The sequence below is a fragment of the Falco peregrinus genome, chromosome 6, assembly GCF_023634155.1.
Source record: "Falco peregrinus isolate bFalPer1 chromosome 6, bFalPer1.pri, whole genome shotgun sequence".
In the NCBI taxonomy this organism is placed as follows: domain Eukaryota; kingdom Metazoa; phylum Chordata; class Aves; order Falconiformes; family Falconidae; genus Falco; species Falco peregrinus.
In genome coordinates, this window is record NC_073726.1 from 38652791 (window position 1) to 38669438 (window position 16648).

General features: G+C 43.3%; 1 protein-coding gene across 2 annotated transcripts in view; it reads right to left on the reverse strand.

Moving 5' to 3' along the window:
• Positions 1–1977: 1977 nt before the first annotated feature.
• SRGAP1 (SLIT-ROBO Rho GTPase activating protein 1) overlaps positions 1978–16648 on the reverse strand; it is a 150440-nt gene continuing 135769 nt past the window's right edge. For both annotated transcript variants that reach the window (XM_005242074.3, XM_005242072.3), the window contains exons 18-22: positions 15567–15646; positions 8067–8247; positions 7355–7489; positions 6883–7228; positions 1978–5093 (exon numbers count right to left, since the gene is read on the reverse strand). In XM_005242074.3, coding sequence (XP_005242131.1) covers positions 4716–5093; positions 6883–7228; positions 7355–7489; positions 8067–8247; positions 15567–15646 — 1120 coding nt within the window. In that variant the 3' untranslated portion in view covers positions 1978–4715. The remainder of the gene's footprint in view (positions 5094–6882; positions 7229–7354; positions 7490–8066; positions 8248–15566; positions 15647–16648) is intronic.

Consider the following 16648-nt stretch of genomic DNA (forward strand, 5'->3'; position numbering starts at 1 on the left):
CAGACACAGCTGAGGGATGCACCGTCCTTGTGCGGCTGTGGGGCACCGGCTCAGGTGACCACAGGGTCAAGTGTAAAACCTGTATTCCTGCATTTTTTTAATCTGCACGTACGTACTGAGAAAGGTGAAAGAAAACCTACGGAGACTTGTCCAACTCAGCCAGAGCCAGATTATTAAATATTATTTAATGCTATTGAATCCCTCAGTCAGCATCAAATTCTGCGTGTCACCTTCCAGCCCGTGGGCCTGCTGGCTCCCGCTGTATCTGCCACGGGAGTGGGAAGGTGAGGAATTACACCGCTCTTTTCTCCCCGAAGTCTGGCTTAGCGCTGCCACACAAGTTTTGTTCTCCCATCTGGCTGGGATGGTGGATCAGATGGCCTGGTTGGTGACCTGCCATGTTCTGTTTTCCTTTCCACCAGTTTTGGCCTCACTGATCAGCGGGATGGCTGGATGAGGGGAACGGGCGCACCGTGCTGGGGCTGCAGCCCTGCCGGGGAGCAGGGTGGTGGCGGGGGGGTGTGTGTGCAGCAGGGCTGCGTGCCGGGAGGGGGCTGGGGGGGGCCGTGTGAGCCAGGCTGAGGCCGAGGCTGTGGCAGTCTGTCGATCAATTTGGGCTTTCATCTATTATAGATTGTTTTCTTTCCTTTCTCTCCCAAGAGCCTTGTTCATGGGAAAAGCAATATTCTTACCTACAAGAATGGTACTTGGATCCTGTACCATCGCTAGCTTCAGCTGGCTTCAGTTGTTCCCCGTACCAGCACCATCCAGACTAATGTCAAGGCCTGTTCCGCAGACTAGCAGTGATGGAACAGAGTGACCGTGGATCCTTCTGGGCAGGATAAGTCCCTGTGAGCCACAGAGTAAGTAACAAACCCTGCGTCTCTACCAAGAACTTAAAACCTGGGCTGCTCCTCTGCTGTGTCCTTGGGCCGGTTGGGGGTGTGTGTTTCTGTGGGCTGTGGCAGTGCCGTGTCCTGGAGCTGCATGTGGCTTGAAACAGCGATTTTCGGCAGCGGCCCGAGAGCTGAGCACCCCGCTGCTGCTGCTGCTGGTTTTCTGGTCGGTTAATTGGTTTTCCCAGCAAAACAACTCACCGCCCCTTTGCGTTTCTGAGTACTGGTAAATCAGTGGTTCCCTAGTCACCTGGCAAACCCCTGGGCTGTCTCTGTGAGAGCTGTGTTTTTTCCCACTACTAAACCTGGAAGCAAGCTAAGAAGGCAGCACAGTGTAACACCGAAACATCACGTTACACAACAGGAGGAGACCCCTCTTCCTGTGTGTCCTTATTTATTTTAAAATGAATGAAAGGCCACCAGAAGCCTCTCTCCTCACTAGCGTATGGGCTGACTGTGGAAATTGGGTTATGCATCCTCCGGGCTGTGCGGGACCTTGAATGAGCAATGAATGACCTTTGCTGTCCCCTCCTGCATGTCTTAGTTGGCTTTTGTGCAGTAGGGGATGAGAAGAAATACTCAAAGTAGGTCACTGGACAGGGCGATGCAAGGGCTGACACCACGGGCTGATCGATGAGCCCACTAACAAACAGTTGCGTTACAGCAGCTTTCCCAGCACGGAGGGAGCCGGGCTGGCTGGCGTGTGCCTGTTTTTCCTGCGGGAAGCAGGAGGGTTGAGGTGAGGTGCCCGGTGGGTGGGTGGCAGGCAGTTCCCAGAGCCAGCAGGAGCAGGGTGGGCCACCCTTGATGGGTGCTCAGGCAGAACCGCACGAGGTTGGTGGCTCTTTGTGGGGGGATCTCCAGCTACAGAGGGACTTGAGCGAGTTTATGGGGGTGGTGCTTTTTGAGCCTGTCGGGGGAAAAGGACTTCTTCAGGCCGAGACGATGATGGGAGCTGATGCAGGGGGGTGTGTGGGTGGCTGGGGGTGCTGGTTGTTTTCCCTTTCTGTGGAAGGTAAAGGTAGATTGGCAGTCCATGTTAGAAGATAACGGCAGTTTACCCAGCAAAACTACACGCACAGACAGAACTATCTTCTTTATTATAAAGATACACTATGAGGAACAAACCTGAATGTATACTGAAGCTTGTAATGGTACATGCCAAAAATGTACAGTACTATACATAAAAGTGCATTGTCACAACAGATTAACAGTACATTTCTCTTCCAGAACTGTGAAATTTCCTTGGTTTTATTTGTTTTTCAGGAGTGGAAGGAATGCAATGGGAATGCAGCCATACAGGAACAGAGAAGGATGCAATGGAAATGCAACAGTACAAGAGCAAGGCTAAAGCTCCTCTAAAATTTAAAGGCACTTTCACATGTACATACTACAGATGTACATTGACACAATTAGGTAACAGTCAACAAGCAGGAAGCTACCAGTACTGCAATTCATCAAACTTGACAGTAAAGGACAATACTGATTGGATTAGGTGTGCAGGAGTTACCCTTTAGTACGTCTGTAGTTGTAGCAGTCTTTCCTGTTACATATCCACTTACTATACTTTTAAGTATCTATAATAACCATCAAACTACACATTTAACTGTGTGAATGCACTAAGTGGATGCATTCACTAAATGCACTGTTTCTAATATTTTCTTTTGCTAAACAATTTCTAATATAAGCATTATGTAGTCCAGTACAGTTATTTAAACATACAAAATTCCCTATGCAATTTAAAGATACAGGTATCCATCTCAATTATGCCAGGTGGGTTAATTTAAAAATGCTAGACTAAAACTGCATGTGAATGAAAGCTGAAATTCCAGTTTGTTCCACTGATTCTAGTAAATTGGGGAACTACTTGAAAATATCTCTGGTCCTGACCAAGTGAACAGACCCTATAGATCAGTGCTGGTCAGCAGCTGGGGCTGCCCTGGCTTAGGCTCTTGCCCCGGCGTTAGGACTAGGCAGTATGGTCGAGAGGGCTGGAGGTTCGCTGACTGATGCGGCACAGTCCACTGTGGCGGATTAAGACTTTGCCTTTAACCTAGACGTGCATGAAGTCTGCAGCTGGATCGAGAAGGGTTTGCAAAGAGCAGGAGCGGTTTGGGTGTCGGAGGCAGTTCATGAGGTACTTTTCACACCTGGGGCTTCGCATTAGCTATCTACAGGGTGTAAACCAGAGCAGGAATAAGTTGTTCCTAAACAACAGGAAACTGCTCCCATCACCTCAGTAATTATGCCTGTCAAATGTTGTTGTTATTCTTCTCCCAGACTTAATTGTTTATGTATAGCAAGTGGTACCACTCCAAGCTTTCCAACAGTGAGATCTTAAAGAACCCATGGAAAGACAGATCTTACTTAAAGCCAGTTGTACTCCTGTTGGTGGACCACAACAGATTTTTTTTCTTCCTCCCATCTTCTTCACTGAAACTTATTTTATGGATTGGATGTCGGAAAATATATTCACAGAAATAATACTATGGCTTACTGTTGCAATGTGCAAAACAGCTGTACATTTAGTTCACGCCTAACAAAGCTTAACAACAGTGCTCTAAGCAAAGTTAACAGTTGTCACTCACAGACAGAAGAAAGGTACTGGTTTCTGTCATTCAAAAAAAAAAAAAGGGGGGGGGGAAGGAGGGGAAGTTGTTATGGAAAACTTTAGTCAGCTTGAATCTAGGCAGTCGAAACTCAGCTATCTGTCCTGTGAGTGACCCCTGCATCACTGGCAGGAGGTTGTCCCTCTTCAGAGAGTCCCTGTCCTGCTGCCGTCAGCATAACCCAGGATGGGTGCAGCGCTTGCGCTGCGCAAGGCAGCCAGCGGAGCTAGGTCAGCTCAAACTCCAACCATGATGACTCACACTGTGTCTTTACTTGGACGCTGAGCAATAAAGTCAGTGGGATACTTGGCTGAATTACTGTGTAGTTGATCCTTTCAATTGCCTATCAGCCTGCCTAATGGACCAACAGGTTCACATACTCCCCCAGAGCCTGGCTTGCTCAACTATGAACTTAAATGAATTTAGCTTTTGTGAAAAACATGGTATCAGGGAAAGAAGGTCTAGCTTCATAGGAACAGGGACACTATTACAGAGGGCTGCAAAAGGAGTTTCTAGATACTATCCTGGAGATGTGCCTTAGCTGTGACCTGGAATGCTGCTTTTTATCGGTGAGAGCAATGTGAGCGCCAGATCCATCTAGCGCTTGTCTCTAGTGAGACTGCCAACGGGAAAGCTAAAACTTGGTGCCAGTTATAAGAGTTGTGAGGGTTTGGTGGGGTTTTTTTGGTGTGTCTTAAATAAGAACTGTGGCCTGAGATGACTTAGACATTCCACAGACACTTAATCCTCACACGCTAAATTTCAGCTCTTACTAACCTGCTTGAGATTTGGTTTGGTGACCCAGAAGTGAGAGGTCCCACCTCCCTTGACCCCCTGCCCCTTAGTTTCGTGCAGGAACTGTTATTATATAGCTACAGCAAAACTGTGAAGTATGGTACAACGTGGCAAGCTGTTTGTGATCTGTGTTGTTTTTATTACAAATGGTGCAGCATCAAGTTTTCAAGTAAGTCTATGTTTGTTTTTAAAACGATGCACAATTGTCCAGTTTTTCTTTTAATTGAAACCATACAAAATACAAATGCCCATGTTAATGTAGCTAGTTTCAGACAATACATTCAAAAACACTGAAAAACAAAGCCTCTCCAGTTACAAACATGAACAAACAATGTTATGGAGCCCTGACTTCTTATTTTTAATCCATCCCTTTCCCTAGCATACCCCAGCTGGGCACTGTGGGTGGCTGAGTTGTCTACATTGTGCAAGATTTGTCGGCTGGACCCTGGGAAGGAGGGGAAGGCCCTATGCTAGGATTTGTTTTTGGAAGAACAATAGGTTTTGGCCTAAGAGCAGGAGGTTTCAGCTGCACTCCCATTCTAGGGGCCACCATGGGCTTGAAAGTACTCATGGTGTCACTGGAAGAACTAGTGCTACGGCGGATCTGGGGCTCGGAGCTCCTTAAAACGACACTGTGGAGAGGGCTGAGTGACTCCGTGGAGGTGGCAGGGGTGGGGGTGTTTTTCATTTGTTCCAAGGTGTCCAACACAACATCGGGGGCGTGCTTCGCTGAGCTCTGCCGCTCCAGCTCACGGAGCTCGTTCAGTGCCGTGTTCATAGTCTCCTCGATGTCCTGGATCAGAGCACAGAGAGAGCAGCAGGTCATTTGAATTTCTACTGAACGCAAAGCACCAGAAGAGCAATGGGAGGGGGTGAAAAATGCATTAATTAAGTTGCCAACCATCCTCTCTTTAACGAATATTATAGTGCTAAAACCAATTTCCACCAGATTTATTTGAAAGACACTATGACTGACAAGATGGTAGCTTTGGCTGGACTTTACAAATATTTAACCTTTTTACATGACGGAATCAAAAAAATCAATCAACCTGCAAGCCATTTCATTAAATGACTGTCAGGACAATGGATATTTGCTTAGGAGTGTTTTTAACTGTAAAGATTTCTGCCACTGACAGCTGTAAAGATTTTAGTCCACTTGCTAACTGCTCCCCTTATCTAGTGCCTCAGGCATTCAGGATCTGTATTCCCTCACATGGATTATAAGACCTGGTTTTGTAAGGAAACAAAACTTGTGTGTCTATCAGCTCCTCTCTCCTCTTGTTTCTCTGAGTTACATCTTAATCAGAAAAGACCTGCAAGATATCGTTCAGTGAACTTACCTAAGAAGTTATTTCCTTCATCAGGATTTCTGGCACAAATGCTAAAAGAATGCACCAAGACACTAATTTACTACTTTTCAGTGGTACTGAGATACAACTAAGGTTAAAATATCTGGTGTTCCCTGCTTGCTCACAGTGACTTTGACACAGTTTAATCAAAGTTTGGGTTCTCTCGCTGCTGAATGATCACTAGTCTAGGCAAAAAAAAAAAGGCAAAAAAAAAAAAAAAAAATAAAAAGCTTAAGCCAAACAGCACTGTCTGTAGTTCCAGGAAAGTAAACAAATAAATTACAGAAAATAAAACAAAAACAACATTTACACTTTGTAACTCAAATACATGGTTCAGCTTTCTGATGCAAGCATGACCCTTCTGCCCTCCGCCGGAAGCAGAGTTTGAAAGTAAGCATTACCAGTACATTGAACTTTAAAATACAAGTGCCAGCGTTATTGTAAAATACTTTTGCAATCATATTGCACCCACAGGGTGCCCCTAGTAATCATGTTATTCTACCTAGACAAAATGCTAGCTCTGGAGACAGTGCTATCTATCTGCTCAAGAGCTGTTACCAGCTCTGTACACCAGACCAATCTGATGATCAGGGTGCTCCCTAGTCCATCCTTTTCAACTCTTCACTGCCAGGAATGAGACCGGTGTGTGTTCACACAGAGATAAGATGGCCCACCATTTATGCATGTACATCATCTTGCACATTATGTTCTTAGGCTCAACTATAAGCACCAAATCAAATACGGTATGACCTATATATGAACTATATGAAAACTACGTAAAATCCACAAGGCCCTGGAATGTAAATCTGTGCTTTGAATGGCAATGGTTGCTACTCACCATCAGAGCACTTTTCTGAATACCTTCATACTGAGACATAATTGAACACTAATTACATGCAAGTTAGAATAGGCCAACCTTCATCCGAGCAGTGATTTACGTAGCTGTTGTAATCATATACCATCCTGGTGTTCCGTGTGGCTGAGGCAATTTCATTACAGTATAACGGAAAATAATTTCTTTTTATTGCTTCTGCAATGTCTATTTCCCCTTGTGCTTCTTCTATCCGAGACCTCTTAATTCATCTTCTTCCACACACACTCTGTTTGGAAAGCTAAGTAGGATATTCTCCTGCACCCGCACTCCTACCAGCGTCTGTGCTCTGTGCTATGCTATTCACCGAGGCTTTCTTCTCAGAAAATCACAGAGTGACGTAAAATAAAAGAGACACAAACCTGAGCTATTGACTCTGGGTCCAGTGGTTTATGGTCATTGAAACCGGTGTACTGACCAGATGATGTAGATCTTCTAATTGGAGGGCTATCAATCTTCTTTAGAGAATCGTGCCTACTGATGTTAGTGAGACTGCCATGCCCAGGTCTACGCCGTCTTTCAGGGCTGTCAGCATTGAGGTTGCGGTTTTGAAGGAGGGCTCTGGGACTGCAGTGAGTTGCCAGGTTGGGGGAACCTAGCTCCACGGATGAGTTGGAGAGAGGGTGAGGTGCGTGTACTGGGCAGTGACCATCACTGCTCCTGCCAGGGCGTCTTAGAGGAGGTGGAGGTTCTGATCTCTTTCTTTGCCTGCGCCAATGAAGAAGCGGTTACAGGACAAGTTGCAGTGACCCACCGAAAGCATGTGGAGAAGTAATTGCTATGCTACCTGAGCTGTGAGCAGTACTACTGAAAACATGTTATGCTCAAGCTTACCTTCCTGAATACACATCAGAGTGACGGTCAGTAGGAGAGTTCATGTCCTTTGATGATGACTTGTCCTCAGTTATGGGTCCGCTGCTGGCCTCACTGTCTGCTTTTTGGCTCAGTGTATCTGAGAAAGTATCATCCCTAAACAGAACACACACGGTGAGAAGTCAGTGAGTTAAGTGTGACAGAAAGCACCTTGGCACTCCCAGATTTTAACCCCCTTAAGAAAAGCTGGCATGTTACAACGCGCTGAAGCCTCTCCATGTCTCCAAATATTGCTCATAATCCTTCTGTTTATTGAGCTTTTTACATTTTGAGTGTAACCTTTCTGTAAAGAACAACTTTGTCATACTTGGCAAAGCACATTCTTAATACTATAAAACAAGAGTTCAGGGCTGCATTTCTCCAGCCCTTGCTATTCTGAAATTAAATGTCAGCAACTGCTACAAAGAGATAGTCAAATTAAAAAAGGTGCAGCAGCATCTGTCTCTTAATGTTCTGGGAACATATCCATAAACAAATCAGCTTAACCTCACAGTAGCTTTTGATTAAGAGCTGTCAATTCAGGGCAATAAAGACGGAGGCATCCTGCACAGAAGGCAAATGTTTAATCTATCTGAGCCTTCAAACCACTGTCCCATTTGGAAGTCACTTTGTTAACTGCTTCAGCATGTTTTTACACCCCACCAAGAACTTAGTCACACCAGACACTGCTTACATATCCTGCACCACTATGTACTGGTGAGGGACAAGGCCATCAATTCCGTTGTGCCTTCCTTCCCACCAGTCTTCAGATGCTCGGTGATAGAGCAGAAGGGAAGCTCCTTTCTTGAAAGACAGTTCTCGTGCAGATCTTCCAATGTAGTCAAACTTGGCTATAGCTTCTATGGGCTCGCACTCTGGGTAGGGAGGGAAGAAGAACAGATAATCAGATTCCACACTGGCTTATCTGCTCATTTTGCTTTCATAAAACCCATTTATTGCATTTTCTCAGTGCTCATTCTTATCGAGCAGAGCTGACTGACATCAGCTCAGCTAAGGCAGACTTCAGGCAGTAGTTACGTCTCTTACAAAGAAACATAATCAATCTGTGCCCCATGTGTGAAACATCTGGGTTGCTTTGCAAGCTGCAAATAACAGCATACTCAAAAGTTGCAATAGCTGCAGCTGGGAAAGGGCCTCTGCCTCCCGCTGCAAGGGCTCCTTCATGGCTGGGGAGCGGGATGGAGGTCAGACAATGAAGACCTCTGAAAATAAGATGAACAAACTCAGATGAATCATCAGAGGCTTGAGGAACCAGTGTGATAAAGGAAAAGTAAACAGGAGTGCCTGTAACATCTGCAGTGGCAAAGGAAGGAAGACAGGATTTCCCTGTGCAGGGATATTCTGCCTAATTGGGCTAAGAGATTTCTGTCTTTTATGTGATGAGTGTGCAGACCTAGTGAAAACCTAGTGTTTTACACAACACTGAAGCCTAGTGCTTTAATCTCTTCCTTAACACTCTTTCTGAGCGAGGCACATGGCTCCAGACTGCCTCAGGACGATGACTCCATGGGGGCAGTCCCTGTGTGGCCTGAAGTTGCCTAAGGCAGCTCTGCCTGCTCCAACATCCTGAGTTCCTCTGGTTCTGCTGGTATTTTCTGAAGTCAAACATTGGTTACAGCAGTCCTGTCAGTATGCTGGTAAATTCAGCCTTACATTGGTAATGGACTCCATCCTGTAACCTATGCTTGGGTCAGAAACCTACTGATGTCAGTGAAGGGTCCCTGCTGAACGTCTGCCTGCAGGTATCTTCAGAGCTGTGCCCAGACATCAATAAAACAGCTGCGAATTTAGCAACCTGTAGTTTCTTCTGCACAAAACCCAAAGCACCTGCACTCAAACAGATCAAAATTTATCATCACGGTCTCAAAACATAATGAACAACCTGCAAAATACGGGTTTAAAAATCACACGCTTTGTTGATTCCAGTAACCCAGAGTCTCCAAAATGACGAACTTCTTTACATAATTGGAGCAATATTTAGATGGAAATTAACATCTGGGCTAATGACTAGTATAGCAACTGTCTGTCTGGTACAAATTAAAATCGCTGAGGTTGTAATTCCCTAAAGAACCAGGCTGGTAATGAAAGCCACTGTCCCTTTATGACAACATTTTGCAGAGGAATGTCTTTTTAAAATTAACTTCATCCTGCAGCATGAAAACGTTAATGATAGCACCTTTACCGAGCTTATACTTTGCAGCTCATTTTTTTAATAACTTGCCCAGCCTGCAGAAGGCTCCCTTGTGGTTTGCTGCTTCTGCAGTCATGCTAAGAGCTTCTGTCAGTGAAGAACTCCAGGGTGTTCAGGAGTCATAAACTTGGAAACTTTCCAGAAATGGCATGAAGTGGTATGAGGAATCCACTGTTACAAATGCAAAAGTGATGTACACTGGCAGAAATTACTTTGATTATATAAACGCAAATAAGAACCCAGCAATGATAGTAATAATTCCTGAAAATGCATCCTTACTGGATGGCTCGCTACAGGCATTCCCTGGTGGGTGGGTGGTGATATATTTCTTGGTTTTATGTTTTTAAGCGAAGAAAAGGTAAAGATGACATAGAAAGAAACGTTCTGGAAAATGAAACCTTTAATGCTGGTGTGTATATTCTAATATACAATCTTGTTTTCATTTCTAGATACTCTGTTTACAGTATATCCCTAACAGAGAGTACAGATGTGACAAAGCGACTATAGGCATGGAAAGACACTATTGACAAATGAAAAGAAATAAAACTGAACATGCCTGTTTATCTTCCATCGTGTTGAAGATGACAATATTCAATTGAATAGCAATAATGTAACACTGACAAAAGAATGCTGTTCTTAACACACCTAATGCATGTTGTTTGTGGAATTCTTCATAAGAAGGTATTACTGGAATCAGGTAGGATTCAGAAGGAGCAGACATCTGTATGAACACACTGTTCTGAGACTGCAGGTAAGTTATGGGCTATGGAAGAGCGGGTCAAGAATTCAGAAGCAAAAGCTCCCAGGTTTCAGAGAGCCAGACACTCACTAGCCAGTAATACTTTAAAATGTAAAAAACCCCAACCAAACTATAAAAACTTTACATCAAGAAAGAAAATCCCAAATTTCCTGTACCTATTTTCCTTTGACATTCTCTGAAGGTAACTGGTAACAGTCATGGGTACTGGACTGATTGATAGATGCCTATGCTGATTAACTATGGGATTTCCCATTTCTCTGCTAATTTAAACAGACCATATTGTATCCCACATTTTTGTATACAGGTCTTTTTATTTACAGATTAATGGACTAAACTTGAAATAGTTCTACCTCCCTCAGTAGAGTTACACTAATCTAAGTGTGGTGCACGACAGGAATCTGGTTTTTGTATCCTTCCATCGCCTGCAAGACTCACACACTTTCTCAGAGGTCTGAAGGAAGCTGCCCCACTGGAACCAGCTGTATGAGTTGGTAATGTGCCCATAACAAGTGTGGCTTTTGAGACACATTCATTAGATCGCCTTGGTAACAAATCCCACCTCTACTGGGAGGCGTGCCCAGTAGATCTCACACAGTTTTCTTAATAGAACCAGAAATCAGTTCAGACAGGTTTTACTGTCTTGAAAGGGGCATTTTCTTTGCTCGAGTGTTGCTTTTACATGGAGTGAACTTCCCTATAGCAAACAGTACTGAGACTACTTAAACAGTAATTCACCTTGTTACAGGTCAAGCCTTAATAGTTAAAACCAAAGTACCATGACAATTACTCCTAGAAATAAATGCATTTTGAAAAGTTAAGCCATTTAATATCAAGGTTACTGAATGACAGACAAGCTTTTCTAAAAAAGCAAAGGTGATGAAAGCTAGATTTGGGATCTGTAACACAAATTTTGTGTGGTACTGAATGTCTAACTGTACAACTGACACCTTGGAGGAAATGTAATTGCGCTGTTCTATCCATTCCTGGAGGCATTCGCCTACAATAGCAAGAAGTATTTGACGACATAAAGGATCTCACCAGCTATCATCTCTAGTGACTCAGGCAATGCTATGGAAGTGAAAAATTAGGACAAACTGAAGAACTGTGGGAAAATCTTCCACTGCTTGGAAGAGCAGAAAGGGCAGAAGAAACGTAAGTGCTAATTTTGATTTTGGGATTGGAGTGCCAGATGTAGCAGTAGCCTCCCTACAGAGGTGATGGCACTGAAGTGGCACCGCACCGCCCTCTGCACCTCAGGGTACAAGGAACTAAGGAAAATGGGGGAGACCATCCCCTGCGCTTTTGTAGGGAGTTTGCTGTTGCTCTGCTCTTCCTCAGTTCTCCCAGATGTACCCTGGCTGTCAGGAAGAGTATGTCCTTGAACTCCCTGGGAAGATGCTATCTTTTGATATCTCCATCCTCTTCTTGCACCCCATCAGAGAACAGCGGCTTTGCAGTTTCAAAGTCCTGCCCTCAGGACAGCAGCTCTCTGACTGGGGAACAGCAAAAGCAGAGAAGTGTTGCAAGGTGTTGACAGAACAGAATTTGGCAAAACATTGATCACAGCATGCACTACTGAAAAGCAGGAAAATTACTAAGTGTTGGGGACACAACAGTAACTTAACAGTCTTACATGTCCCTGCAATTTTTGTTCCCAGCAGAACTACGATCTCAGTTTTTACCCTATGTGCATGAGATGTCTATGAACAGTATGACACTAATTATATGTGTTTTCCCAGGAGAAATCCATCTGTTCAACTTCCTCAGGAAATTCTCTCTTACTTCCTTTGAAAACAAACCTACTCACCCTTTTCCATATGCCTTCAACAAGAATAAAAAACCTCCAGCAAACTGAAGGTAAAGGAAATATGCTAAAAACTGCTTCAGCGAAACACGACCAACATCCTTTGAATCTTTACTGCAGAAACACTTGCAGGTAAAGACTCTTCTGCAGCCAAATTACAGATAGATTTTTTTTGTGCCTCAGCCTGAGCCCAAATGTTCTGAACTTCACAAATTAAATCTCATTTCCACATTTTGGAGAAAAAAAGAAACTTATGTGTTTTCCTTAATAGGGATACTTTCTGCACATTTAAAAAAGACTGAAAACACTGCAGTAAAATACAACTCCTTCTCTTTCACTCTTCCCTTTCCAGTGATCAACAGAAATACAGAACACCAGTAACCTTAGAAAAAAAGGGCAATTTATATGCTTAAAATTAACAGTTATTAAGTATTTACATGCTCAATCATAAGTTCCCATCTTCTTTTCCCCAAGCTACCAGATTTTAACTCTGCAGACATAATTTAATTTTAATAACTCTTGTGTTTTCTAAATTGTAACTAAACATTCCTAGCACTACTGAGCCAGCCCCTACAGATGGCTTTATTCTAGTAGGCACAGAGAGAGTCATTTGTAGTTTAACTTTATACAACAAGTGACTCTTATAACAAGAATAAAGTAGAAAAATAAATCCCTTCACTTTTGGTCATAGCCTCTCAATTATGTTTCAATAACTGTAATTCCTATGGGATTAGCTGCTTCGTCTTGCATATACAACATTTCAGCATAAAATTAATCAGATTTTCAACATAACCACCCCTCCATTTATAGAACCCGTTCCTTCCATCTCACAACAGAAGGAAATATGTAAGTATCATGTGTCTGATCAATACAGCAGCAATGCTATGCCTCTCTTTTTCTCTCTCCACATACAGCTGGCAGTGATGCATCCAGCTTATGATCAATGAATCATTCACATTAAACCCCCAAAATACTCCAGACCCTTTAACAGAAGCTTTTTTTTTTGTCCACCACAGGTCAACCAGTGACTCTCCTGAAGCTCAATATGCAAACTGAAAAGTTCTCACCTATTCTCATACCTAGTGAAGAACATTTTTTTTAAAATAATTGTCCAAAGGACAAACATATGAATATATGTGCAGAGATGACGAATGCATTTAATTTAAAGCCTGTAACCTATGTTAGAAAAATGTGCTATATAACAGAAAGCTGCATCCATGGAAAAAAATGGGTTAGAGCTGGCAGGAACTGAAGACTGACACTGTTTTGTATGTGATCCAGGCTTGTTAATCTTTATCTTTGCAGCAGTATTTCCCTAGATTACAAATATTTTTGTGCTAACAATTATTTTGCTGTAAACACAAATGTCCACTTCCTTTCAGCACTGAATTAATTAAAAAGGTGTGATGGGGCAACTAGAACTAAATTGCTGGCCAATCTGGTGAACAAAACAACATTTCTCGAGCAGTGAAATCTTTTAACAGAACTTTGTCCTTTCGACAGCTATTCTCTTCAGGGTTTGTCTTCACCAGTGGCACAGTCATAACACAGGTAGCACCACAACAGGAATGTAAAACTGTTGTTATAACAACGCAGTGGTGGGGTAGAGCCCATGATTATCGAGGCACGGGTGACGCATTACATGATGACATGGTCCTGCTCCCCTGGATCCTGCTGATGTTTCATTCTTTCCTAGGTGTGGTTTTGAAGTAACCGCTTTTGATTACTGCTGAAAAGCTGTACCACTTTTTCATGCCTGCTTGGGCCTCAATTTGGTCACGAGACCCCAAAGTTGGTCGCAGTATATGGAACTGGTGTGTTGCCTGCTTTTCACTACTTCACTTGGGTTCTAAATGACAGACGGACAGACTTCTTCAGCTTCCACTCTTGCTTCATACCTCTAATGGAAGAAGGAGCTCTTACAAAAGTATAGCTATACTGTCTTGAAAAAGTGCAATTATGAGTTTGTTCATATCACTTAGTGCCACTGTGTTGGAAAAAGACGGTGGGTTTAGCTCTACAGAGCTGGTCAAGAGGAACCTATGCAAAAGCTGCCTCATAAAACTGTCAGTATTCCCTACTGTGGGTGCAGGCATGGGTATACACCCCAAGCGGAAGATTAACACTGACTTCTCAGTTTTTCTCCCTTCTGCGGTGTCTGCCCACCCAACTGTCCCTCCTCTCCAAACAGCTGCACTAATAGACTCTGCCTGCCCCTCCTCACTGCAGCAAAGGGGAAGAGACAGGCAATCTGTCACTGACAGCTTGTCTACGTGACAAAAGACGGGTACAGCTAGAGTGGAACTATTGTTTACATTGTTCTGTGTGCAATGGGACCAGTGCAGCCAGTTTTCCTATAGATACACCTTCCTGTTCCCCTTCCTTATGGCAACTGTCCCAGCTCCTAACCAGTATCCCTTATGACATCCTTCTAAAAAAAATTTAAGAATTCCCTCTCTGCTGTAGCTCACTTCCTCCCCTTTCCCCCTCTCTGTCTCTTCCTCTTCCTCTTTCCATGCATTCTCTGAGAGGGACAAGAGGCAACTTTTGTTTCTGCTGGTGCTAAGTGCACACGTGCTGGTTGCTCTGTCTGCGTTGCCTGCTGGCCAGATATGCAGTGAGCTCACACTGCAGCTATTCTCTAAAGAAAGCATTATTCTGAATCCTTCACTTCTAACTGGCTACTGATTGTCAGGAAAATTGTAGTTATTTAACAATTTTGACACCTCTTCCCATCTGTTGCATTTTCTTGAAACTGGGCAGAAGTTACTGGGAGGGACATCTGAAGGATGGTCCAACTGAAATATGTCAGTCAAATACACCTTTAGGAAACTTGGTTAAAAAGAATTGGTATGATAGAGATGCATCAAATTTTTCATTCACATCTATCATACCAAGAACTGTCACAGTTTATGTGATTAAATGGTACAGCAAATGACTATTGTTCAAAGTTTCATTGTGGGGGATACACACATGTTTTTCAGTCATTATAAATCCCTTTGATGGAACAGCTTTTAAATTCACATAAAAATAGAGCCCACTGAATGGCATATATACCTTAGTTGAAGTATTTAAAGACACACTTTTGGTAAGTTTAGTTTTTGTGGACGAAATACAGTCACTAAAAATGTTAACATTATATCAGAAAATAACATGTGCTGACCGAAATAGTTTCTCTCTTGCCCTTCCTGTGTCTGGGCAAATCAGGAGAGAACAAGGAAACAGCTGGTCAAACACAGATGAATCAGTGTGAAAAAGCACACAAACAGAGATTAAAGATGCTGGCTTTGCCACAGAACACCAGGACTGAAATCTCCTTCTTTCAAATAGGACAAAATTAGGAAAGGAAGAAGGTTTCCCGCATGGAGCACCTGTAAAACTTACTCCCATCAAAGGCACAGCAATGTAACAGACATACCGTCTTCACTGGTATGGGGCTCTGTACTAGCATCCTGGTCCACTTCCTCTAATGTACCATGTTCACTGTATGGGCTGTCACTGAAGGGAAACAGAAGGTTGCGGCAGAGAGAGAAACCACACGTATCAAAAATATGCCACCCCTATGAGATTATTTACAATTATTCTTATAATGTTATAACGTTATGTGCAACATAATTCTCATGACATTCTATGAATGTACAATTACTGAAGAAGCCTACACACCTCTCCTTCAAACAACATTGTCAGTTAAGAAGTTCCCAGAACCTTTGAATCCTTGAATTTATAAAAGTGTATGTTGCTAAGAGAATGTCCTGGTTTTGGCTGGGATAGAGTTAATTTCTTCCTAGTAGCTGGTACAGTGCTGTGTTTTGGATTTAGGATGAGAATAATCTTGGTAACTCACTGATGTTTCGGTTGTTGCTAAGCTATGTTTACATTAAGTCAAGGACTTTTCAGCTTCTCATCAGCACAAGAAGCTTGGAAGAGACAAAGCCAGGACAGCTGACTCAAACTGGCCAAAGGAATATTCCACACCATATGATGTCATGTTCAGTATACAAACTAGGGGGAAAGCTGGCCTGGGGCTGCTGCTCCGGAACTGGTGGGGCATCGTTTGGCGGGTGGTGAGCATGACTTGCTCACTTGGTATTGTGCATCACTTCTTTTATATGTTGTTGTTTTGTTGTTATTATTATTATTTTCCATCTGTTTCTGTCCTATTAAACTGCCTTTACCTCAACCCATGAATTTTACTTTTTTTTGCCAGTTCTCTCCTGCATCCCACTGGTGGGGTGGAAGTAAGAGAGCAGGTGTGTGGTGTTTAGCTACCCTGCTAGGTTAAACCATGACAGAGAGGAAAGGAGCAGGGGGAAGGCATCATAAGCTGAAATTTGTTAAGGTGGTTCACAGCCAGAAAGCCAATTTCCTACTTGGCTGTGTGCTCTGCACGGTACACCTGGAATTCTGGCTGCATCTGGCTGCTTCATGGTTTTTTATAGCTAACACTTTACTATGTGAACCTAAATGCTCTTCACATTTATCTTCATAAATCTATTGCAT